Source organism: Dysidea avara, chromosome 3, assembly GCF_963678975.1.
Source record: "Dysidea avara chromosome 3, odDysAvar1.4, whole genome shotgun sequence".
In the NCBI taxonomy this organism is placed as follows: Eukaryota; Metazoa; Porifera; class Demospongiae; order Dictyoceratida; family Dysideidae; genus Dysidea; species Dysidea avara.
Window position 1 is genome coordinate 7,384,255 of NC_089274.1, and position 27,987 is coordinate 7,412,241.

At 38.7% G+C, this 27,987-nt stretch overlaps 3 protein-coding genes across 3 annotated transcripts; 1 reads left to right on the plus strand and 2 right to left on the minus strand.

Annotated features, from left to right (window-relative positions):
* The first annotated feature begins 158 nt into the window (after positions 1-158).
* On the plus strand, positions 159-27,976 carry LOC136249171 (solute carrier organic anion transporter family member 4C1-like). The gene is made up of 6 exons (XM_066041121.1): positions 159-509; positions 7,679-8,623; positions 8,679-8,832; positions 8,880-9,033; positions 14,000-14,166; positions 27,461-27,976. The coding sequence occupies exons 1-6, from the start codon at positions 320-322 to the stop codon at positions 27,801-27,803; spliced, it is 1,953 nt and encodes a 650-aa protein (XP_065897193.1). The 5' UTR covers positions 159-319; the 3' UTR covers positions 27,804-27,976.
* On the minus strand, positions 17,862-20,112 carry LOC136249169 (serine-rich adhesin for platelets-like). The gene is made up of 2 exons (XM_066041120.1): positions 19,246-20,112; positions 17,862-19,184 (listed from the first exon to the last, which is right to left on the minus strand). Exons 1-2 carry the CDS (start codon positions 20,093-20,095, stop codon positions 17,992-17,994), a joined length of 2,043 nt encoding a protein of 680 aa, XP_065897192.1. The 5' UTR covers positions 20,096-20,112; the 3' UTR covers positions 17,862-17,991.
* LOC136249172 (uncharacterized) lies at positions 23,410-24,839 on the minus strand. The gene is made up of 6 exons (XM_066041122.1): positions 24,607-24,839; positions 24,487-24,549; positions 24,357-24,437; positions 24,237-24,305; positions 23,778-24,187; positions 23,410-23,726 (listed from the first exon to the last, which is right to left on the minus strand). The coding sequence occupies exons 1-6, from the start codon at positions 24,666-24,668 to the stop codon at positions 23,473-23,475; spliced, it is 939 nt and encodes a 312-aa protein (XP_065897194.1). The 5' UTR covers positions 24,669-24,839; the 3' UTR covers positions 23,410-23,472.
* Positions 27,977-27,987: the final 11 nt, after the last annotated feature.

The window sequence follows — 27,987 nt, forward strand, 5'->3', positions numbered from 1 at the left end:
GCGTGGCACCCCTTCTGAAAATGGTCAAAATGCTTCAACAAACCTTCAGAAAAAAATTGGTGCTTTTATCCGCCTCGTAACAATTTCTTTGCTAAGCTACGTATACCCTACTATACAGACCACGTGCTCCTTCATGCAGCCAGCTATCATTGAACACGTGCTAACCACCGGGCATTAAAAAGAATGAATATTGAGGTGAGATCACGACTTAAGGCCGAACGTTTACCTAAGGTCGAATTTCCTCCTTAACCTAAGTACTGTTACTGATCGCTTGGAATAAGTTACTCGCTTCTAACGGATCCTAGTGGACTCTACTGCTATGGAAAACGAGCAAAGAGAGGACAGCGAAGTGTTACCCCTTTTATCTTCCATCAGGACTACCAAAGATGCTGAGACAAGCTGTGGATTTTTTGGATTTCGACCACGATGTTTGCAGATCTTTGCAAAACCGATCTGCGTTATGATTATGCTAAGTATCTACTGCTTGCTACAAGGAAGCATCTTAACTGGTATGTGAATACATTGTGTATCCTACAGTGTCATGTGGAACATACTATTTGTGCTGTGCCCCCCTGGATAATAAAGGTCCACTGAAATGGTAAGGCCACTCCAAACTTGTTTCCCAGTTCATTAACCTCAAAAAACATGTGGGCAAGCGGTTCATTCATTATCCATTGTTCATTATAGATATTTCCACTAATTTTCGAAATTCATAACTAACAGGTAAGAATACAGTAGAAATATATTTAAACTAAGAACCTGAACAATGAAAACCTAGCTAAATGGGCTTTCTGAATGCTATAACTAGTTATTGCTATATATGTAATCACAGGATAAATAATGAATAAAATGTTGACAGCAATAATGAATGACCATGCGAGAAGAGAATTTGCATGCGGGCGGGAAATGGGAACAATGAATTTTACTGGAGTGGCCTAAAATATACACACTTTGGTTATTACCAATCCTTGCTACCAGTGGGATAGGGATTTAGTCAGATTTAGTACATTGTGGTTAGTCAATTATATTGCATCATAACACATCAGACAAAGAAACATAGTACATGTGAGGTGCCATAAAGCGACATAAGTGTCCATCTACAGCTAAATTCGATTTAGTCTCACGTTGTATCTACCATAATGACTTTAAGCATGAATCTACAACCATTAATAAGCCTACAGAAGATAGTTAGTAAATTTATACTGATTTTGTGAAGAATGCTCAAGATCATGGGACTGTAAATCAACAGTACAGTGGTCAAAACAAGTCTAAGTTTATTTCTTGAATGTTCTAGTGAATACATTTAAGGGTCCAATACAGTGGATGGAGATAGAGAAATGTGAGGAAAAACAATTGCAATGGCGCTACTAGATATTATTCCTGCCAGGCGGAGAAACGACTCAGGAAAGTGTAACAGTGATACCATTGTTTGTTTCATGGTATTGTTAACCCAGCTTTGTAACCTAACCCAGCCAATTAATCTTACTTCAGAGAGCATAATGAAGCATGAGCTTTGATAGCACAAAGTACTACAAGCCAAGCTACAGGCAACTACTCCACTATTGTTTTCCAGCAGAACATTCCAGTAATCTTCGAATACTACTAAGTTATTGCCACTTGCACATCAGACTACCAGGGACGCAGACTATACTTTCACCTCTTTGTCTATCTTTCCTATTGTAAAGTGTGTAATAACAGTATTTCTGGTTATGTGACATAACTAGGCTTGTGGTTTAATATCTCAGTATAGCAACATAAATGAATTAGTAAAAAGGTGTTTTTGTACATTACATGATACAAACAACCTATGTATTTATAAATGAAAAGTGAATTTTCTATTTCAGTGGACCTATAAGCGTCTGTTTAGTTTGATTATTCAATCAGTGAGTACTGGTCAGGCCCAATTTTCCGTGCAATTCTTATGATTCTCAAAAATAGTGTACTGTATATTAGGGATCATAGAGGCTGCACTTTCGCACAATAAAATATTGACCAGAAACTTCACAATACTTCATAGTGCTATTACAGTATTGTACAACCAAACCCAGTAGTGCTTCAGTACTACCCTAAACACTTCCAATAGGTTGCTACAAAACTTTGATTTTTTTATTTGATAGAACTGACTGATGCGTAACTCGTAAGGCTATGGGCTTGACATTTTCATTACTAGATGTTGATTCAGCCCAACAGGTACCTTGGCATACCACAGTACACACAGCGTACGAATCATGGACCTACCCTTGTCCTCCTTTGTGTCCCATTTGTCTTTGCTGATAGCCCAAGGTGTTAATTCGCAGAAGCATGCAATGGCTTCCCTGCATTTGTAAATGGAAATCCTCTGCATTTTCCATAGTGACAGGATTGATTTCAGAGACTGCTCTTCATTTGTAGTGCTGTATAACAGGCTCAGCATGGCTGAAAATGAAGTGTAATGGCGAATTCACATAATTGATAGTTGGGAGACACATTCAGATGAAAACATTAAGTATGGTGCCATTCACGTGTTTGATGCTGTTTGCATGGTTTACCAGTCAATATATGTTACAAACAATAAACAAGCAAGTGCAAGGAAAAATTATATTTAAGCTTCATAGAATAAAAGGTAGTGAGATAAGGAAGGTCTGCATTTGATCCCTAATTTAGTCGTGGGTATAGACTGTCAGTGAAGTAGGGATTAAATGTCCACTAGTGTATCTGCAGATGTAGGCATCTAGGCGACCTTCTTTGTTTCGTTACTTTATATGCCTGTGATCCCGAATCAAACTTATTGTACTTGTATTTGTAGGATCATGAAAATTTTCACATTCTCACGAAAAGTATAGTGACCAGAACCATACCTTCACGACACTTTAGCTGTGTCAGTACTACCCAGATATGCCCTGTAGTGTTGTACTAATTATTGGTAGCAGATGATATTAGCTAATTTTACAAATACCAGTATATATCAGTAATGAAGCAGAATAATTAACTGATTAACTGAAACCCACAATCAATGAGTAAAGACGGTAATAAACATGTGACAGTAAAGAAAGTGCGGATGTAACGGTCAGTGGTAAAACATTTATTTGTTGTAACTATTTTATAACTGTTTAGGTTTGTCTACAAAAAGTATGGTTGCAAGGCTATAGCAGGCTGTGTATATTTATTGGCCACCCCCGCAATTAGTTGATCGCATTTTGCAAAGGATCTGTAATCCCAAACAAAGCACTGTTTGAGAACCTGGCTTAGCTGCCTGGGGAACAAACCCCCAGACCCCTTGGCTGTATTACATTGAAAGCCGACAATTTCTAATTTACTTATCATATCAGATCAATAAAAAGTAGTGCGTATGGCTGACCTCCAATATAGTTCATGAATGATCTGATCCCTCAAAATCTCTGGGCTTTAGCCCTGAATTGTCTGCCTGATCAGTATGGGATTTCATAACATTTTAACCTGGAGGCAGATGTATTTAGTAAAAGCATACAATGGGATATTCTTATACATGAAATGAAACCTAATTAATAACATGTAAACAGTTTTATACAACAATAAAGTGTACTTTTGATACAAAGTGATGAACAGCAGACGTCATCTTTGCCAAAACTTGACGGCTTTTTTATGATACAGGCATCCATTACAAGATCATGTGATCTATATTGTATGCCACTAGATTTTTTAGTGCATGAGGTGTTTAGTTTAGGCCATAGCACCAAGTATGGTGAAGATATTCCTTGTTTAATGAAGCAGTGTATAGCCATGGTGGACATTTGATGAAAAAGGTTGTTTTCTAAGTAGTGTGATGAAAGCAGGCTTGGGGTCCAATTCTTTGAAAAGTATTTAAATACAAGTACTCTGAAAGTATGAAATACAAAATACAAATACTTATACCCAGGATGTATTTCAAATACCGTATATGACCGTATTAAAGCCGGGCTCAAATACACGCAGGGGCTCAAATATACGCCGGGTACAGCTAAGGGACTGTCATAATAAACGCCGGGGCTCATTTAAACGCCGGGGTGTTAATGATATGCACTGAAAGGGGTTCTAAACTCGTGTCAGCTGCTAACTATACAGTGATGTCTCGTCACCAGTCTTATGATGTCTTGTCTTGTTCGACTACGCCTTCTGTTCTGGTGATGGCCATAGCGTATTTATTGTGGTCATTGTCATCTTTCCGCCCGACTTCCAATATTTCACCCAGCAGAGGAGTCCAAATGGGTGGATTTCGTATTTCATAGGTACTTGTACTGGCACCTGTCATTCTCAACGAGTGGCTAGTAAGAAATAAATGCCCGGGCCCAAATTAACGCCGGTCTCATTTAAACACCGGGTCGATAATGATTTATAGGAAATAAACGCCCGAGCTTCTATACGGTCATATACGGTACAAATACTTTTAAAAGCGTTATACTTTTAAAATACTTCTGTACTTTGATCCTTTGATCTGAACTACACGTTACACAACCACCCAATAGTACACACCTCTGTTTTAATATTGTTCTAATAAAATTTCAAGTGTATGGAAAAACAACTAACATTATAATGCCTGAAAACAATTAGAGTAGACTTCTTGCTCTTCTTTGATGACATGGAGCTATGTTACAGGGTTTGAATGCTTGTGCTTATATACTATTCAACTTCAAAGGAAAGTAAGTTCTTCATAACTCTTCCCATTCAAAGAAATTGAAAGAAAATAATTAATATTGATATATTTTTACAGATTAAGGTATCAATAAGTCAAAGAGATCATCTTCCAACCAAATAAATTTTTAAGTTCTTACACAGTGTATTTAAGTACAAATACTAATACATGTTGTTTGAAACTTCAAATACTCAAAAACAGTATTTAAATACAGCTAAATACAAATACTCATGTATTTCACCCCAAGTCTGGATGAAAAGCATTTTACCCAACTTCATTGATGCTTGGTGCCATTTTATCAAGAGTATTGTAGTGGTTGTCTATTGTCAATACCTGCAACATTTTAGTTTGTATAGAGGCATGCATCAAAGCCAAAATATAGGCTTACCAGATTCAAAGGTTTAAAAAATACTACCATGCTGTTTAGAGTTGGATGACAGCTGATTAATGGATCATCCTACCTTTTATAGTGTAAAAGAAAACTTTTTAATTCCATTAAAAACTTCATCAACCTCCTACCATACTTTCCAATAGGAAGTTGTGTTTTGTTTTATTTAATTTTTAAGAATTCCGTGGTAGTTAGTAGTGTTGCACCGATATGCATTTTTTCACATTTACCAATACCGATTATTTGCCTATCCCTATAACCGATATGCCGATATTTACCGATATTCTTCAATTCTTCAGAACAGGGAAGGAGGAGCAGAAAATCACCTAAAGTTTATGTGTATGAACTGCATTTGTAATGATAATGTAATCAATGTAATTAATTGCGTGAGCGTGGACTTTTACATTGTTTTCTACACTAACCCCTTTTATGGAAAAGGAAGCCAAGTAGTTATATAACATCTAAGCCAGCTTATCAAACAGTGTTTTTAGTGGGACTCCAGACCCTTTGTAAAGAGTGATCAACTAATTGTGTGGGCGGCTGATAAATGTACACAGCCTACTATAGCCTTGCAACCATACTTGTGCAAACAAACAAGCCAAAACAGTTACAGCAAACCACTTACTACTACATTCACCACCTTCTTCACTTTCACCTGTTCATTACTGTCATTAACGATTGATTGTGGGTTTGGGTTAATCAGCAAATTATTTCCGCTTCGTAGCCGACACCGATACTTGTAAAATTAGCTAATATCGGCTGTTACCGATACTTCAACCGATTATCGGTGCAACACTAGTAGTTAGGTATTAATACTGTGACATAGCACCATACCGGCTTTGCCAAATCTCATAACACCCAGCTCTAGCTGTGATTTTACTTGGTGTCATCTTTATCAAATGGTACTGTAGTACCGTTTAAGTAGGGATACAGGTGAAAATTTCACGTGCTGCCCAAAATTCCACCTTTGAAAATCATCCTAGAGACATCTTACAATACAAAATACACCTTTACGGAACAGTACTACTAGTCCATATAATATATAATACAGCATTAAATATAACAAAACACTTACAGGTGGCCAGATATAGAATTTTTTAAAATTGCCAAAACTTGAATTTTAGACTGACTGACTGCCTGACTGACTGACTGACTGACTGACTGACTGACTGACTGACTGACTGACTGACTGACTGACTGACTGACTGACTGACTGACTGACTGACTGACTGACTGACTGACTGACTGACTGACTGACTGACTGACTGACTGACTGACTGACTGACTGACTGACTGACTGACTGACTGACTGACTGACTGACTGACACTGACTGACTGACTGACTGACCGACTGACTACAGTCGCAAGCCTAGAGGCCAAACAAAGCAGCACAGCCACCATTTTATGCCACAATAACAAACTCACCAGTGGGATGTGTCTTTTGGGATTCCGACGAGTGTGTTCCCTCTGCGCTTTGTCTTTTCTTTTATTTTCACTGAATTAGGCTGCTTGTCTTCTTCATCCAACGAAACCATATCGAGGCATTAATTTTCCATATCAACACTTTCGTTAAGCAACATAATAGACACCACAAAGGCGCTTAGACTACGCTACTGTACAGAGACACCAGTACTAGATAGCAACCTGTATCTATGCCTGTATCTTCACGATAGGTCACAAGATCACGCCTATTCTTTATCCTATGCATTATTGATCTATCAATTGAAACCACGATGACCACACCCATTTTACGCTAGCTGCATTTATAACAGAATGGCTAGTCAGTAACCACATACCCTTCAAGTTGGTAGGCTGACTCGAGATATACTCTAATAATCAATCAAAACCATGATAACCACGCCCTTTTTGGGTAAGTGCACATCTTTACAGGCTGACTCAAGATACTCTAATACAGCAGTCACCCTAATAGAACAGTCATGTTTACAACTAGCTAGCTAGCTGTATGCTTTAACAAAAAACTAAACAAACTAGTATATTATAAATTTTAAAATGAAGTAGGGATCCAAGCAATAAAAAAGTAGTGAAACAAGAGATGAACGATGGTAGCTAGCTATTACAGCATAGCTCGGTGGGAAATCCCTACTTCATTTTTAAATTTATAATTTTTATTAGTATCAGCAAGAGCTCATAATATACGTACTGAGGAGAGTGTCCTACTCTCATATAGCCCTGTAGAAGGGCGTATCGTGAAGTTATGACATAGCACTTCTGAGTTTGCCCGTTTTTCTTTGTATAATTAATGATGTCATTAGTTGAACATAGTATCGATTGAACGCGTGCCTAACAAGTCACTAGCAACCAACTTAACTCCAGCTCTAAACATTTCTCACCGAACTACAATCGTTCCTTCATGGGTTAAGACCGCTTCGTAGGCGTTTCTTGCTAGGCCATTCGCAAATACGACTATCCTGAGTGTCGCGAGTGTGAAATAGTGCTAACGATTCTTGTACTTTTACGGCTGCCCATACGTCACAAACCACAACATCTTGTCGTTACGTCATAACTTCACGATACATCCTTCTACAGGGGTATATGAGGAGAGTATGACACTCTCCTCAGTATATATTATTATGAACTCTTGGTATCAGTTAGCTTAATCTGACAATACACAATGCTGTTCTTCATGTGTTTACAACTTACAGGATTAATACCATCTGTGTTATCATCACTGGAAACACGTTATAAGTTTTCTAGCTTACAACTTGGAATGATATCAAGTTCCTCTAATTTTATTGGAGTGGTGACAGTGATTTTCATCAGTTACTATGCTACCAAGAGCCACAAGCCCAGGTGGTTGGGAGCTGGTACACTTTGTCTAGGAATTGGAGCACTGTTGTTTGCTAGTCCACAATTTATTGCTGGTAATTATGATATTGGAAAAAATGCCAATCTGTCACTTGAAGCATGTAGAGACAAGAATGACTTTTCTCCAGATTGTGGCAAAAAATCAGAGCACATCTATTTTATTTTTATTCTTGCAATGTTTTTAATTGGAACTGGAAGTTCTCCAGTGTTTACAGTGGGAACATCTTTCATCGATGACATCACTCATCCTAAATATGTCTCCATTTTTCTTGGTATCTTCTACACAATGGCAGTGCTAGGACCACTTGTGGGATTTGGAATTGGAGGATTTTTACTGAAAATTTATGTTGACCCATGGAAAAAGACCACACTTGTAGAATCAGACCCAGGTTGGGTTGGTGCTTGGTGGATAGCAATGATCCTGTTTGGAGTTGTGTCTTTGCTGATAAGTATTCCTTTCTTTCTTTTTCCTAAGAAGTTTTCTGACACCGATTCTATACAGCAAGAAAGGCTTAAGCAAGCAAAGAAAGAAGGATTAAGGAAAGAAGATTTCAACATTCAATTTAGCATTAAGGAACTTCCACAGCAGATACTTATTTTACTGGGCAATGTAACATATTTGCTTGTTATAGTGTCAAATTCTCTTATGGTATTCATTGCTGTTGGCTTTTTACCATTTTTTCCAAAGTATTTGGAAGCACTGTTTGGTCTGAGTGCATCAACAGGGAGTTTAGCTACTGGAGTGTGTATTATTTTGACCAATGTAGTTGGAATGATGATAGGTGATTAGTAAACTGTTTGTATAAAATGCATAGTGCTTATTGATTATGTGTGTAGGTGCTTTGCTGGTATACTTCAAGAAACCAACTATCAAAAAACTGACTTTGTATGTTGCAATGATTAACCTAATAACAGCTGTTTTCTTGGGTTCGTTGTTTCTGAGATGTCCAACACACAACATAGCTGGTGTGACAGTTCCTTATCCCAACAGGTAGTAGAATGTATTATGGTATATGTCAATTTCTGTGATCTATATAGTACACTATTTGATGATCAGACCCTTAATGCTACTTGCAACAGTCATTGTGACTGTAAATCAACTATATTTGAACCAGTATGTTCTGATGGGATCACCTATTTCTCTCCCTGCCGAGCTGGTTGTGATAAGTACTATTTACATGGCAACAGAGATGTAAGTATACTAATAGAAGTAACGATATAGGTGGTAGAATCAGAAAATTTTCATTGAAATTATTTTGCTCTCAGTGATTTGGTCTGTTATATTTTGCAGACGACCTAAACAGGTATTAGCCATCTCAATGCTGTACCTGAAGTCAGCATGCTGCTCTTGGGTTAGAGGACACTTGCTAGATGAAGCTCACTACTAAGAATAATAATGTGATAGGCTGCTCTTTTTCCTAAAAGTTTTATAACGACTCGTGCATTCTTCTATAGCATCTTCTGGGGCTCAGTCAGTCTTACCACATGAAATACTGTAACACTGCACGGTTTCTTTAATGGTAACCTCTACACAGTTAATGCAACTACAAAGTCAAAGTCTGTCAAACTATCAGCCAACAATCCTTAGCTAGTGAGTTAATGCACCATAATACCACAAGTAGATTTGCTGACTAATGGTGTATGATACAGTCCACCTATATCTTCACACTACCATGAGTGACCGTGCATGGTTCCATGCAACAATATGGCATATGCTACGTAGCCATGTTACAAGGGCCATGCTGCATGTGTCACGAGATGTGTGGCAACATACTATGCATGTGTAGACGTAGTATACCACCATTGACAATATGTTACAACACTGGCCATCCTCAATAAGCCAAAAGCCTGTCCAGATGATACAATACTGTAAGAGTCCATAAGTGTTACCTTACCTGATTTATTGTTTTTCAAGCTATATGGTGATACTATTCTTTGGCACCCCCTCCCTTCATTGGTGTCACTGCTGGCTGATTGTGCCTGCCATACTGTGGAGGAGACTTCAAATTATCAAGATACAGTTCTCCTTTTTGTTCCAAACAATCTTATAACAATTATTGTTTGTACTACTACTGGATTTAGCTGTAGCCGAATACTAAACCTTATTAGTTTTTAAACCCTTCACTGCTGTATTTCTTGATTTTAATCTGCATGTTTTAAAACTAAATATTATTACTACTAACTGATGTCTTCAGAACAGCATAACAAAATGCTACATGTTCAAGTTGTTCACTATTTGATGTTGCCCGGGCGGAGATATGCCTTTTCACCAACTACAATACATACTTATCAGACTTAGCTTTGTCCTCGCGTTTTGTTTTACTTGCAGTGCAAAGCGACGATTCACAGTAAAGCAGCAATGGCTTCTTGAATCCAGTAAGAATTTGTCCGAGCACCGCACCTCCAACTTTTGAAGTTAGCAGGAATGAGCTTTACATACGTGTACTGTTCTTTGTTTGTGAGGCTATAAACTGGCATAATGCAGCTAGCAAAAAAATGGCTACTTTGTTATCAGGGTGCAGATTTTGTTATTTCTTCTATGAATTATATTGCAAAGAGTTAATAGACAAGTGTAAGGCACTTAATCATAATGGATGGTCTTCATATGTTTCATGGATGGTCTCCTATAGTAGTGACCTGGCATGTCAAAATAAAACAAATTGTTTCAGCTGCATTGAATGTTTTATTAGAGTTTATACGATTCATCTATTAGAGTATCTCGATCTTTACAGGTGCTACAGATGGCCAGATATAGAATTTTTTTAAAGTTACCAAAACCCAATTTTTGGTCTGCATGCCTGACCTGACCTGACCTGACCACAGTCACAAGGCTAGAGATCAAACATAGCAGTGCCTGGCAACCATTTCACTCCACAATAATGAACTCACAGGTAACATGTGTCTTTTCTGGTTCTGACTAGTGTCTGCCTTCTGCACTTTACATGGTCGTCTTCTTCATTCAAGGAAACCATACCAAGGCATAATATGTTGCAAACTATATGATTACAGTAGATAATTGTAGTTGCACTTGTTAAACTATCGCATGGGATCACACCCTTAAACGATCAGAACACGCTGCTACACCCGTATTGATCAGAGCTTGGCAAACACTCACCTTAATGATCTAGCAGCACTAGCTGCAATTTTGCTATAGAAAGCAAGTGTCAATGTGACTGTTCTATTAGAGTATCTCAATATCGCTGCTGAACAATCCAATAGATTAAGGGGTGTGATTCAATGCCATGTCTTCATTGTCTTGCATATATCATAGCTATGCCATAGTGCATATAAACTTATTAGTTTAAAAATGAAGTTACTAATAGAAGAAGTGATATGAATAATGGTAGCTACCGTATCATACAGTATGATAGTACTGTATAGTAGGGACCACAAAGGAATAGGCATGGCCCACGGGATAACATCACTCGAAAACCAGCCTCAGCTTTCCCTGATGATGATGAGGCAGTATTGGTTAGGTAAAACTAAGCCCAAACAAGTTTTCAGATCGACCCGAAATGCTTTCAACAAGTTGCTACAGAATTTTTAAAAATATTTATTTAACGGAATTTTCTACTGACTGACTGAGTAACTGACTGACTGATGCCTCAGACAAGCGTAACTCGATAATGGCTAAGGCTACGGGCTTGATTTTCTCACTATTCAACGTCGCTTCGGCCCGACAGGTGCTTTTGGCATACCGCAGTACATACAATGCATTCTTCATGGACTTACCAGTGTCCTCCTTTGTGTCCGATTTATCTTTGCTGACAGCGAAAAGTGTCGATTTGGTGGTAGCACGTGATGGCTTCCCTTCGTAACAGAAATCGTCCGTATTTTTCATAGTGGCTATTTTAATTGCAGAGGTGCTTTTCGAACAGTTTTTGATTCGTATTGTTGTGTAACAGGTTAAGCATAAGCTGACAATGAAGTGTAATGGATACTTTACTTTTCAGATGATAATTGATATAACTGGGGTGTGCAGCACCATTTCTTTCTTTTGGTATGCATGGATTGCAGAGGTACTTTTCAAACAGTTCTTGATTTGTACTGCTGTGTAATGGGTTGAACATAGCCGACAAAGAAGCATAATGGATACTTCACTTATCAGATGATAATTGATATAGACTAACTGGGGCGCACAGCACCATTTCATTCTTTCGGTATGCGTGGATTGCAGAGGTGCTTTCGAACAGTTCTTGATTCGAAATGCTGCGTAACGCGTTGAACATAGTTGACAACGAAGCGTAATGGATATTTCACCTTTCAGGCGATAATTGGGGTGCGCGGCGTCATTTCAGATGTGGTATGCGTGAGTTCACCAGTCATAAAAAAAAGTTAACAAAGAAGTGCGCAGAAAAATTTGGAACTTTCAACTAGAGTAGGGACCATAGCACATCGATAAAAAGTACTGAAACAAGCTGGAGTAGTGCATGATATTAAATCACAGTAAAACAATAAGAAGTGTTATATTCCTACTGTGCATTTTCATTATGGTATCTTGAGCACAGTAGGGATATAACACTTCTTATTGTTTTACTGTGATTTAATATCATGCACTACTCCAGCTTGTTTCAGTACTTTTTATCGATGTGCTACGGTCCCTACTCTAGTTGAAAGTTCCAAATTTTTCTGCGCACTTCTTTGTTAACTTTTTTTTATGACTGGTGAACTCACGCATACCACATCTGAAATGGCGCCGCGCACCCCAATTATCGCCTGAAAAGTGAAGTATCCATTACGCTTCGTTGTCAACTATGTTCAACGCGTTACGCAGCATTTCGAATCAAGAACTGTTCGAAAGCACCTCTGCAATCCACGCATACCGAAAGAATGAAATGGTGCTGTGCGCCCCAGTTAGTCTATATCAATTATCATCTGATAAGTGAAGTATCCATTATGCTTCTTTGTCGGCTATGTTCAACCCATTACACAGCAGTACAAATTTTTCTGTGTACTTGTATCAATTAAAATTGGCGGTGAAGTAAATTTGGCGAATTGGCGATTCGTCACTAAATTGCCAAATTTAAATTTTGCCAATATTATTTTCATACCTTGTGTCCAAGTTTTTGATAGCAGTTGTTCAAACAGGTTTCGACAAACCAAGTGTGACTTCGTGGATAAACACACCTTATTGGTTCCAAACATGCAAATGGCTGTGGTTTATGAACTAGACTAGAACCCGTGCATTCGATTAGTGGGCGTGGCTCCGCATAAGCTTGCAGATAGCAACAGATATGAATTCGTATGCAGCCATTGATAAATGGCGCAGCCAATGATAAATGGGTGAGGCTCTATGTATGCCTACAGACAGCAAATGATCCTAATAAGTGGACATTGCCCACGAAACAAATTGGGCTGCAGCAGGATCCAGATATTCTTTAAAGCCGATCAGATTTGGACCCGGTTCAATCATGAAAGCGACTAGGCCAGACTGATGCATGCAGTGACTGAATCCATAACATTTCAGCACAAAAAGGATTGTACACTACAGCATACACACTTCGTCCTTTCACCACTCGCGTGTACTGCCAATTTTTCAGTGAGAGCATTTCGCCAAATTAAATTTTCGCCAACTGTAATTTTATAGTAAACTGCCAAATATTAGTTTTGCCAATATTTGTTGTTGTACGGTATATGTGGAAAAAATTCCTACTTTGCCATTACACAGTATGGTGCCAATATCAGCAATTATTTACAATCAGTTTACTGGTTATTGAAGCTGGCTACATAGCTGCATTACTGATCCAATTTTCTGTGTGTTTGTTATTTGGCAATCTCTGTGTGACTTAAACAGACAGTGTGGCACTAACTGAGCCATTTAAAATCAAATGATGTGCTAATGCTATACTGTGAGTAATCATTGTTTTCTCTTACAAGATGTCCTTCTTGCTACTCCAAGCTTCTTCATGCAGAGTGCCAATTACTGCTGCCATTTTCAGACACCAAATTTTAATATAGAAATCATTTATAAGCTGATTTCAAGTCCTCTTTGTCACTACTGAGTGATAACATTGGTGCTGGTTATATTCCATGACAGTCTACTTACCACAGATTTACATTATATCATCAGCCCCTGAAATAATCAAAGCTTTACAAGTGCCATGCTGTCCCTTTAAACTATACTGACATTTATAATATGAATTATGTTATGTATATAGGAACCGAGATTTGAAAATTGCACATGCAGTTCAGGTGACATAGCACGTGCGAAAGAAGGATATTGTAATGAAGACTGCAAGATGGTTTTGCCCTTTCTGATTGCGTATGCATTGATGCTAACAGGACTCAGTATCACTCAAATTCCCATCATAGTTATTGTTATGAGGTTTGTATATTGGTGTATGTTATGTGTAATTAAAAACAGCCAAGCTGTGAAAGAGTGCAGTCACAGAAAAAAAGACATGGTAATGCCAATCATTACTCTCATCATTAAAAATGATTGACATTATCAGCCACTTCTTGGTTGCCACCTTGATTTGACAACTTTTTTCACCTGGCGCTTTTGAGGCCACGCCATTTTTTCACAACTTGGCTGTTTTGGTATAAACTATAATTATTATTAGCATAATATGTGCTGAATGTATTACATGTGGTTAAATCACTGACATATAGACACATATCACTATAGTTAAATGTATCTAATGATTGCAAGTTCTGTACATATAGTGTTACTGGTGCATTATTTTGACTAGCAAGATAATGGGATGTTTGCCGTCCAATTAACAAGTTATATCTTGAGGAACGGAATCTGGATTACGTACTCATGAAGCAATCACATAAAATTCACCATGCAAAAACAGCTTGGCTGTCATGAAAGTAAAAATAACTGGCAGCTGAAAGAACTGAACCAAGAATGAATATTGAAACAACTAACAAAGTTTTAATACTGGACCCTTAGCATTGACTCGTGTTCTACATTCAGTCTTGCTACATTCTTAATTGTCTAGTACTTCGGCCATCTTTTACCTTTACACTGTGCAACTAACTTCGCAAAAAAGAAATGTAGTGTAGAACATTAGTCAATGATAAGGGTTGAAAACTTTGCTTAATTATAGTAACATACATTCTTGGCTGCTCTTTTGGTTTTCAGTTACTTTTATTTTCATGGAGTTTTTGCACGGAGGATCTAGAATTATTAATTTAAAACTGAAATGGCTGTTACTATTCAGTGAACTGGACTACTGGACTGACATATGTTTGGTTTTTGCACATTCTATAGTTGGATTTATGGAGTCATGCCAGTTAGCACCCTTAGGGCACCTGCAGCCCACTTCTAAATGCTGAAGACGAACAGTGGAATATGCAAAAACTGTCTCTTGATAATTTCAATAGTGTTTATTATGCCACTATACAGCACGTATTCTTTACCCTGGTGTGTAGTAATGCTGCAGGCAGTGCAGGGAATGTGACATCAATAGTTAACTAGTGATCAGCTTGCCAGTAGGCATATCCTTTGAGATATCCTTCAGTGACGTAGCTAGCCCAGAAGGATTGGTTGGGCACCATTGTATGTGTATAAGAAAGCATGCTGCAGCTAAGGACGTCTGGGGATATGCCCCCCCCCCCCCCCCCCCCCCCAGGAAATTTTTTGAAAATTACATGCTGGGATTCAATTTGGTAGCATTTTGCAACTAAAATTTGTCATCTCTAGTAGGACACTAGCTGTACGAATGTTTTGTTTGTATAATAATTATTATTAGTTACGTATCTGTAGGAGGCTTCATATTGCACCTCGTATCACACAATTTAGCTATAGCTAGCTACGTATGGTGAGTGCCTGAGTTGGTAGGGCACTGGAACTGATTAGTTGGACCTGTGCCTACCAGTACCCACCTTAGCTACGCCACTGCTATCCTTAGAGCAAGCTTGAAAAGCAACCTAGTCTCATGTAGCTAGTTCAGTGCAGGGACTTACCAATTAGAGCATGGGCGCTTATAATCTTTAATCCCTGCACTTAAACAGAAGTCTGGCAGCGAGACTACCTTGCTCCTCGAGCTTGCTCTAAGGATATCTCGAAGGATATTTTCTAATCACTGGTTAACTATTGCTGTCACATTCCCTGCACTGCATGCAGCATTACTACACACACACGCCAGGGTAAGGAATAAGTGCTGTATAGTGGCATAATGAACAGTAGCGGAATACAGTTTTCACATATTCCGCTGCTCGTCTTCAGTGAGCTTCAGGTGCCCTAAGGGCGCTTACTAGTAAAACTCCATAAATCCAACCATAGAATGTGCAAAAACCAAAAATATGTCAGTCCAGTAGTCCAGTCTAGTATTCCAGTTCAATAGTCCAGTCCATTGAATAGTCTAGTCCAGTGTTCCAGTTCAGTAGTCCAGTAATGCCCAACTGAAATAGGGATGTAAGCAATGAAAAGTACTGAAACTAGAGGTATTACAGCAACAGCATAGCTCCTTACATTGGCATGTTATAATGATTGGCCTCCAGCCTTGCAAGTGTGATCAAGCTGGTAGATGTTAGATAGACTAATATTATTCTGCAAAGGTGATTTTTGTTGCATAGGATGTCTCAAAGATGATTTTAAAGGTGGCACATGTCACTTTTGGGGCAATCCCTAGTACTACCTATTGTTTGATACAAAAGAAGTATCCTGTAACTTGACAAGATCATGCAGTTTGATGAAATCAATGAACTGCAACAAATTAAGGCCCAAAGAATCATCTTGTTGCACCTCAAAGGAGGCTACTATGTGAGCCAAAATGAAGCTCAGCAGGTTGGAATACCACCACCAAAACCAACTTCAAACAGGTAGTAGGACCAGGTGTCCTGCAGACCTTCAACACTTGTGCTGTAAAGCCTTTAAGGTTACGGTATACCGGAAGTCATTTAAAATCCAATTAAACGCATCCTCTACAAACTACAGTTCTAGCACACAGACCTTACATGTTACACACTGATGTTTGATTGCAATTGAAAGAGCAAGGTATCTCCTACTATAAGCGATAAATTCAGATAAGTGAACTCTTTATTTGCTGAGTTACATCGCAAGTTACCAGCACCTTCGAAGTAACTATTTGGCGTCAACTTGCAATAAACAGAACAAGTATTAGGCCACTATTGCAACACTGGACGTTAGCACAGACTACTAGTTAGTGACCAATAGCACAGAAGACTACGTAGCTATTAACGCAACAGAGCTATTAACAATTATAAATTTCTTGTAACCCGCAGAGTTGTGAAACATCGCCCGTACTATTCGCTACAGCCACAGAAGCCATTTCTTTACACGATAGGTCACTACTCCTACGTATATTACATAAGCCAGCACAAATACAGAGGTCTAACTCGTTAGTATACTAAAGAAAACTGACGCAGAAGTGCTCTACTCACCGTTTAGGATACCATACTAAAACCACAAATTATCCTTGCCGCCAAAACTTTGCGCGAAAGATGCGAATCGTCTTAAAGAAACATTCTTTGCCACTCTACTTACTTCTGTGAATGTCTTCTTCACTATTACTCTCTAAACAATAACGAATTTCTTCTTACTACAAAGCCACGCGCTGTAACACGCATAGTGGCCATATTGTTATTGCGTAAATCTAATCGCATGATGCAATAAATGAATTCTTGTGGTAACATTATGGCTTCTTTCCCATATGGCTTCCATTAGCTGAATTTCCTGTATACCATAACCGTAAGGTAAGGTTACGGTATATCGGAAACATTGGTTAAGCCAAGAATGCGCTCACTTCACAGGGTGCTTCACCATAAAATGTATTCATATGCACTAATTAAGTAGGAGGTGATGTAACGCGTTATTACAGTTTTGTAATCATTGCGCGAGTGATGGAATTTATAGAGAAGCTGATACAAGAGAAGACTGTGTCACTGGCTCTTATTGTCATGGCACACAAGGAACTGATCAGAGTCGTGGTACTAGTCTTTCCCATCTTTGTGGAGTGCATTATTAAGAATCCCTGAGTGCTAAACTGTGATAACACAGTGGAGTTTATCGACGCTTATATAAAACGTATAAACTAAACTTTTGTCACGTAAGTTTTAATGAATGTGTCAAGTTGGTATAATACAATTTGTATGTAGGGCATAAAAATTATTAAAATTAATGTGATAAATAATGTTAGCAACATACAAAAATTAATTTGCAAATAATATGTGGTAACTACTAAGGGTCCAATTGTAAATAAGTTTCCTTCCAGTCATCTGTTACCCATTCTTCTGGTTCTCGTATTTTAGATTGCTGTGATGCTAATTCTGGTAGTACAGCTGTGAAATAAAAGTCTTTTAGCTTCGGTATGATGTTAGATGAAAAGTTTGGGTCTGCATGAATTCTCTGGATGTGCACTGTTTTTGTGAGCACAACTAGGTCACACCAATTGCGTTTTGTGCAATACATTGCACACTGGATTTGGAAATAGTAGTCATGACCCCTTTTCAATTCGAGCTTGCCACTCTTAGTTAGGGTTAGGCAGAATGTCTTGGAGCTGCTGGCAGCTTCTTCTAGGGTCTTGTCCTTGACTGAATACGGGTTTTTGAACTCGACCAATCCCTCTGGAGGATTTTCTTGGGGATCAAAGACCAGTCCATCAGGGCTTGCTGCCAGCCATGGATTTTCAATGCTAATGACTAGGCCACTGCTGGTGATTGTAAAGGTAGGTGAGTCTTTTTGCTGTATCTTGAGGTACTCAGTCCGGCTAACATCTTCCTGAAGTATTCCCCAGTTTGTAGCTTTGTTGCCAGTAAATGTGGAATACAGCAATTGTTTTATGGTTGATGTAACTTTTGTTGTTGTTCTGCACTTAGCTATCTGGCCAACACTAGATGCTGTGATCCGTTTCCTCCTCTCTTCTCGCCATGTGAGTTCATTATCACCACTACTCTGCCCCATAGTGTTAATGTTGATTTGTGCTGCTGAAGCCTCTGTCACCTGAACATTTGCTCTGTAGTATTGTATCATCAAGTTGGTTAGGTTAGCTGGTGATATATCTGATGGAATTTCAGTGGCATTTGGTCCCTTATTATCGTAGCGAGAATAGTCCAAGTGTGATTGGAGGGAATCGTCACCTAATTTACGTCTTTTTCGTTTCAGCTTTGCATCATCACTTGCTTTCCTCTTGTAGTCTGATGCTACCTGTTTGCCCTTGGTAGCATAAGTTGATTTGAAACACTCACTAGGTTCAGTATTAGTAGCTTTTTCCCAACATGTTGGTCCCCATGTTGGACCTTCATTCACTCGTAATGCTGCCCCGGCACATCTTCCTTCCCATGATCCACTCTGGGAACGGTTTACTTGCTTTCCTCCATCAAATTTGCTACGAATATGCATATAGCCTTCCGCTAAGTTGGTAGTAAAGTTGCCTGTGTAAAGAGAAATGCAATACACATAATTGACATAGTTTGTGTGACTATGCTTTCATACCTAATAATTGGGCTGACTTTGCTGCAAGCCTGCTAGCAAGCTTTTGAATATCACAGATCATTTGTTGGTCAAGTGGCACTTCTGGATCTAAACTAATAGGGTGTGCAGCAGTACTATCATCGGTTTGTTCGACAGCTGTTGTGTTCTCCCAAGCTGTTTGTTGGTCCAGCAGTATTGTATTTAACATGTCATCTTCTGTTGTAACTGCAGTAGGAGGCTCTATTGTGGAAGTTGAAGATGTTGACGAGTCCTGAAATGAAAAGTCACTGTTTGTAGGACTGCTAAGAAAGGAACTGGAGTCCTGTGAAGTGTCTGAACAAGAATCTTCTACTGATGTATCATGAGACAGTGCTGTACTTGTGCTACCTTCTGCTGGTAAGTGTGATGGTTGTGATGTGCTTGTTGAAGCCTGCATTGCACGTACTGTTTTGCAATAGTCTGCCTTGCATTTATGATGGCTACCAAAGCAGTGCAGTGCTGCATTTAAAATGTCTTCCTGTAGTTGTTTTGCTGCTTCCTTCCGATCCATTTCATTGTTTGCTACCTGTTTACTACGCATAGCAATTGCGCATCGAACTGCTGAAGCTAATCGCTTTCGTTGGGCCTCAGTTAGCTTGTTTCTGCCCTTATATTGTGGCTTGTCCTTCACTAAGTTTTCCATTGCAGATCGGAAACATTTCACTGCATGGTTTGCACACTCCTCTTTAGTGATAGCAAATCCGTATTTTTTAACTTCTCTCTTCAATGTGGAAAAAACAGCACTGTCCCCATCTCCTATGAAATTAGTGTATCTAAGACCATGCTGTTCCTCAGATTTACAAAAGCCCTCAACTATAATGTCACATTCCATTGATGAGGATGCACCTTCCCAATTTTTAAAACAGTCGTGTTCCTTGTCAGTTCCCTTGGCACAAACAGAGCAAAATTTATTTCTGACCCCTATGAAGAGCAACTTCTTGGTCTCTTTCCCAAAAATAACACCAACACCTGATAATGCATTGTACGAGTGCCTATGAGACCGTTTGCACCACCCCCCCGTCAACTATGACAGTTATAGCAGGTATATTGTCATGATATTGCCCTTTTATGATTGCTATTTGTTTTTCCTCTCTCCCTGCAGATGCCATTGACTCCTCTAACAAGGACCACCACCACTTGCCAATTGCACGTTCAGTGTGGATGAAGGATCGTTTGGTCATTACTGGGATACCAAGGATACACATGGTCTCTTCCAATGTATTAAAGCCACCGCCTACAGCCATTTGCCCCCATACTGCGGCTAAATTGTTAGTCCAGTATTTTTTGCCTGTCAAACCAGTAGATTTTGTTGATGTGGCAAATGCAAGTTGTTTTCCACAACCAAACTGACAGCCTAACATTGAAGCCAAGCCTTTGTTGTGTGTTTCCCCTACAATTGTAACGGGCGTCTGTATTTAGCGGATCACGGATCAACGGATCACGGATCGGCGGATCACGTGATATGCATGCTCAACTCGATTTTGAGCACTGGGAAATATTTATACCCTAGTGTAACATACAGCATACTGTAGAATTTATATTTTATCCACAGGTAGGAAGCCTGAAGAGATTTCAATCGATACTATATAACCATAGATCCTTTACACAGATATAACTATAATAGTTAGAGCGCGCGCGTATTAAAAATTTAACACACGTACAGAGTAAGATTATTTTAATTCACCTTAAAACTGAATCACTGATGTATTCTTTAGACTAGTTCTGTATTGCAAAAACGAATGACAATAGATACACGCCAACATATTAGAAGCCTATTCACACGTGAGTGTGCTATATTTAGAACACACTAATCCTACTAGAGTCGAATACAGGGAGTCAGAAACATACAGTTCTCTGAGTTACTTGTCCGAGCTAACAATAATTACAAAATAATAGAGGCAGTTAGATTCTACATTTTAATTCAACAGTCATTAAATAATAACAAGTTGAAAAAGTTTGATCAAATAACTATACTTGTCTGTAAAGTAATCTTGCCGGACAAATATAACTAGTCAAACATCAGTTAACTTGAAAGTAGTGACGCAGAAAATCTCGATGTTCTGGTTGAAGTTTCGCATCCACATCTGGTGGAATCTGTAATGATTGGGGGAAAAACGAAGGATCTTTTATCCATATACACTCAGGGTTGGCATGATAATGCACTGTTGTTTTTTTGGAAAATGGGATATTTGTATGTGGATTTGTAATTTGTCTTGTTTCTTCATGTGCAATGCAGATATTGTAGGGAGGGGGTGGTATATCTGGATCATGGCAATAGCTCAACCTGCAACCTGCACAAATACGGATTTGTTTCGTTAAAAACTTTAACAGGTAGGGTTGTGAACCATGTGGAGAGTACTGAGAACTGTACTGAGAGCCATGTGGAGAGTACTGAGAACCGTACTGATCATGAGAACCATGTGGAGGGTACTGAGAACCATGTGGAGAGTACTGAGGAAAGTAGTGATGAGTTGGGTACACAGAAGCTGATGGATAAGAACTAAAACCAAAATTCATAGTAGAACCCATGTACATATCATTTGCCACTGTTGTCTGAATGTTTGTAACACAGGTTGTACGATCATGAGTGCTAACGGGTGCTGTAACTGTGCTACTCCTTGTTCTCCCTCTTCGACTACGCTTAGGAACACTACCTTTCTGCCCAGCCACTCCCTTGGGCAACCCCAACATGGCCAGTGATTCAATATCTGGTGAGTTTGACTGCTTTTTCCACCATTCACAAAATTTGACCAATTTGCAAGCTGTTTCAGCAGCTGCCACAATGTGTTGGCAAATCTTATATGTGGAAAAACGAGGACAGATTCCACTACATGTGAACTGATTAGAAGGCTTGGATACAACATGATGCGGTTTATTGTGTTCACTTGCAACCATCCTGTGAGAAGAGGTGGGTTGACCAGGAACAGGCACTACCAACCCAGGAACAGCAACAAGTCTCTTTGCTTTTAGCCAGATGTCCTTTAAACTGCCAGTAGGAATCCGTGCAGTGTCAATAAGCGATTTGTAGTCCACAGAAAGTGGATTTTCTTCTGGTTGCTCTTCTACTGTCAACTCTTCTGGCAACTCCTCATGTACTTTCATTCCTAAGGGTTCAGAGTAAACCTTCTTCAGATGTATCTTCTGGGCTTTCTCACTCATTCCAAACCACTTGTCTGAATCTACTTCTAAATACTTGTATTCTTCTCGAAAGCGCCATCGATCAGTTCTGATTACTGCTTTTCACAAAAGACTTTCCTGAGATTGAACAAAATCGTACATCTTCTCAACAAAAGATCGAAATTCCTGCTCTTTATATTCAGTGCGACATTTTAGGACATTATTCAGGGATTCAGACATGTTTGTGTAATAATGGTCAGGTTCTCTACCCAAACCAGCCTTTTTACGAATATCCGGCAGCATACATTTAACAACAACATCGGCCTTCTCTGATTGAAACCAACTGTAAAACTCTGGTTGAAATAATTTACCACGCGGAACACAGCGGTGTGAACTTTCAAATGTATCCCATCTTTGTTTCAACAAGGAAAGCTTCTCTCGGAAATCTGCCTCATTATCAGCATCAACTAGCCCTTGATATTTGTCTGAGCCTATTTGAACTCCCATGACATCATGGATTATTTCTTTTATGACATGTGAAGGAAACTGAAGTTGCTTTAGTTTATCTTCAATATTACGCTGGAAATGTGTGAAACAGCAAAGGTGAATGGCATTAGGAAAGCTTCCACAAAAGGCCTCATAAAGTGGTCCTTCTCCATCAGTGCCAATGGCTTTGACATTCTTCAATGAAGGACGTAACCCAATAATTTGGGAGACAAAGTAGTGGAAACTACTAAATTTTTGGCTTTGGTGGACTAGCATTGCTCCCATATAAATGGGAGATTTTCCTGTTCTTTTAGCTACTAGCATCCGTAATGGGAAAACAATTGGGGTAACAAAAAACTTTCCCAATTTGAATGTGGGATCGACTCCCATTGGTACAAATGCTGTCGGATCAGTACAATTTCTCATCATCTCACCTAATTGTTGATCAGTAGCTAGTATACACATGGGTTCCGGTGCAGCTTGAACAGATCTTACAAAATCTTGACCACTCCCACTCATACCAGTCTTGCACAATTCCATGGCTTCTGCTAATTGACAATCACCCCCCTGTTTCATTTTTAATTGTCTTCTGATGTTACAAACTTGTTAAGTGTTTCTGAGACGAGAACCACTGGACTTCTGGCCAACAATATCACCAGTTTCCTTATCAATTGCTTCAACAGTAGCCACAGGACCCAATTTACCTGACAATTCCTTCATTCGTTCCATGGTACTAGGTTGCGTGCGCTTATATGGTGTACTGCTCTTTGAATTACCATGGGGTGGCTTGTATATAGGGTGTTCATTTCCAGTAAAATAGTACTGCACCATAGCCAAATTGATTGTTTTCCCATTGTGATCTAAAGAAATTTAAAATTTCACATGAAAAATTGACAGCTTAAAAGGCTTACCACAAAGCGTAAATATGATTTTTCTGAAATCAGGACAAGCATGATGTATGAAATATGTACGAGTAAGTTGATATTGCCCCTGGACCATAGTGGCTGATTTGACGTCTTTGCCTCGAACTAGAATACTGATATTTCCCTCTCTAACAGCAACTATCACACACCGTACTCCATTATTCTTCCATGAGCCACTGTCATCTGCTCTCAAATCGGCTGCACACTTCAATTTTGCTTGATTCACCAGGAATGTACAATTGTGTTCAATACCAGTAGGAGTGCAATAGCAAACAGTGTCAAGAGAAGCTGTATTATTCAGAAGTGCATCAACAATTTTATGCACATTGTAGGTGTGTGCATTCCACTCAAACACCGGAAGTGATTTATTTTCCTGATAAAAACGTCCTTTCTTCTTCCTGTAACGATGCACACATATAAACACCATTGTTGTATAGCAATGCTTACCCAACACTATTAACTTCATCACAATCCTTCTGTTCTTCCAGGCCGTCATCACTATTGCTAGATTCATCACTATGAAAATTCAATTTCAAGTCATGAAATATTATCAAACAAGCCAGGAACCTTAATATGTGTCTTTGTAAGACCTTGGGCCGCTTCTGCTCTTCCTGGACATCATCGCTGTCTGAGGCACTAAAATCATCACTATAAAATTTTAATCCATCAATTCCAAGAAATGAAACAAACTCGGTACCTTAGTGTGTTTTTCAAGACTTTAGGCCGCTTCGGTTGATGATCATCATCGCTCGACTCATCGCTATAACGAAATGAAAAATCCAAGGATATAATGGAAATACGCAGTTTATTAACTCACGTTGATAATGTCAAATCCACATCAACAGCTGTAGTACGAATATTTTCATTATCACTCGCCATGTGGTACTTCTAAGTATAGCGCACTGACACGGGCCATGTGGTACTTCTAAATATAGCGTACTCACGTGTGATTAGGCTTCTAGCACACTCACGTGTGAATAGGCTTCTAATATGTTGGCATGTATCTATTGTCGTTCGTTTTTGCAATACAGAACTAGTCTAAAGAATACATCAGTGATTCAGTTTTAAGGTAAATTAAAGTAATCTTACTCTGTACGTGTGTTAAATTTTTAATACGCGCGCGCTCTAACTATTATAGTTATATCTGTGTAAAGGATCTATGGTTATATAGTATCGATTGAAATCTCTTCAGGCTTCCTACCTGTGGATAAAATATAAATTCTACAGTATGCTGTATGTTACACTAGGGTATAAATATTTCCCAGTGCTCAAAATTGAGTTGAGCATGCATATCACGTGATCCGTTGATCCGTGATCTGCTAAATACAGACGCCCAATTGTAACAGAATCTTCCTTTGACTGTGCCATTTCCAGGCAAGTTGAACATGTTGCAATATGTTGTGCTATGTCTTTAATGTGTTTATTTAGTAAGTGTAGGTTGATTATTCGACATTGTGCTGTGTCTTCAACGTAGTTAGCTGGTGTCAGCGCTGGGGGATTTGATTGCTGAACAGCTGGCTGAACTGGAGTGCTTCTCTTCACAGGTTGGTCACTATGTACCGGAGTCTGTGTATGTGCCCTGTAAAATACTATTGGTAATGGTAATGTTACACAACAATGCTAATCTACCTATTCTTCTTTTTGTAGAAGACATGCCGATGATTGTTGCGGTGATGTCGTTGATTCTGCTTATTTCCCATGTTATCAAATAGCTAATAATATATATCCATGTTTTCAACACCTTGCTTTTATATTAAATTTATTTTGTCATTTCGGATGATATAGTACACAGAGGATCAGCTGCATTCAGCCATGAATGTAATTCACTGTTTGATCCAAGTGGCAATAGATTTTGCAAATAATTCACCCATTTCTATGGGCACTGCCACGAATCTCATACAAAAGAGATTTGATTAGTTTGTTGCAACTTTTCGCTTTGTATGGTAACTTATTTGCACAGTAAGGATGGCTGTATTTAACTGTGTGAAAGCGAGGATCGAGCAAGAGGATCATCTAGCCTGTCTAGCAGCTGCTATTCATTTACGCGCAATGGTTACGCAACAAGGGATGTGGTGGTCAGTGACGTTAAGATTTGTGGCTTTCACTGGAGTCTTCAAACCACAACGCATTACCTGAGCACTTCTGCGTCAGTTCTCTTCTCCGTTATTCCATGTATTTCAAAACAGTTGGTACGGAATTGTAGTGCATGAAAGGCTTCAGTAACCAGTACTAGAAGTAGCTGGCTGCCTAGTGGAACGGCGTCTATGGCGAACATTTTCCATGACCCTTCTGGTGAGCGGATTTGTTGTTTGCATGAAAATCGCCATTATGGTAACAGTCTCTGGCGTAAGTTCAACGCTGGTGTATACTTCACAAACTACTCTATCCTTTAGAGCAGTAGGTTTGGGCAGATAGCGATCTTCTTTGCCAGGAGTTGACGCCAAATCTCATATTTGTAACCGTGAATTCATAGTGCTATAACCCTGTAGGAGAATGCACCATTCAATTGAAACTTAGACTCATGCATAGATAAATAAATGTTCTTTAAAGTAGTTATAAGAAAAGTGGTGTGGTACAAAGTTATTCCAAGGTAGAGACGCCAATATAAAAGCATGCATTTTTTTCGAGTTTCATGTTCTTCCGGTATACCGTAACCTTAAATAAATAAATCCAAGCTTGTCACCTTTAGAACAATTTGTCATGATGCAATTTCCTGTGAATGTGATGCAATAACACTTAATTCTATGGTAAACACACCACAGTGACAAGTTTTATTGCAAAGGCAACGAATTTTTCAAATTCTATTGCAAAAGAGACAAATCAATTGCAACGGTGACAAATTTAATAGCAAAAACCTGTAAAAGTTTGTAACATATTCACCTTAGTAAAATAGAAATTGTATTTTGCCTTCATTTAGTAAGCTGATATCTCTACAGGGTGACTTGTTTGTGGCTGAACTCTCTACAGGGTAGAGGGTACCCTGTAGAGAGTTCAGCTACATTGTAAGTCACCATGTAGAAGTTCACTGTAAGTCACCATGTAGAGAGTTCAGCAACAAATAAGTCCCTTGTAGAGAGTTCAGCCACAAAAAAATATCCACCCTGTAGGAATGATGTTCAACAACATTAAAAGTCACTCTGTTTAGCCTAGTTAAAAAGTCACCCTGTAGGAATGTAGTTACATTACAAGTTAACTCTGCAGAGATTTTAGTCTTGTTATAAGTCTCCATATAATGAGTTCAGCTACTCTACAAGCAACCAGAGTTTATTCAGTTACATTACAAGCTACCCTGTAGATAGTTTAGTTCCAAACAAATCACCCTGTAGTGAGTTTAACTACACAAAAAAAGTCACCCTAGAGAGTTCAGCAATCGACTTGTTTGTAGTGAACTCTCTACATGGTGACTTGTATATTGTATAGTTAAACTCTCTGCAGGGTGACTTGTTTGTAGTATTATATTTCACACTTTGAAACAGTCGAGTTCATAAGGAGTGTGTGACTATAACAAGAAATAATTGATGACTTGATGTTTACTTAAAGTCAAAAAGACTTTCGGGGTTAAAATTTTACTGCTGAGGTTTATTACCTACGCTGTTGTTGTATGACTTGAGTAGGATAGAAATCCATGCCTAAATTATGTACCAATTTAATATTATTGTATCTTTCTACAGGTGTATTTCAGATGAGCAGAGAACATTAGCATTAGGACTGCAGTCACTGTTAATGAAAGTGATAGGAAGCATTCCTGGTCCTATCGTGGTTGGTGCAGTGTTTGACTCATCTTGTTTGTACTGGCAAGAACAGTGTGGGGACAGGGGAAAGTGTTACATATACGACAATAATAATCTGACTCTTAGATTATTCAGTATGATAACTGGTGTCAGAGCTTTAGCTATTGTGTGTGCCTTTTGTGCTTGGATATTTTTTGGTGTTACTTTGTGCAATCGAAGCAAGAAGTCTAACCCACCAACAACAAAGGAAAGTGAAGACAAAGAAATAGATCAAATAAATTGATCATTCACTGACCAGATTTGTTTTATACGTTTGTTTCATGTTTATAGTTTCCTACAAAGATTTCAGAAAGATATACACACAGCAGCATGAATAATAAGTGTATAATGTACTTACTTGGTTCCTTCAATGCAAAACATTAAGAAGTACTCTAGTGATTATCATTTTGCTCATTACGTCAAGTGCA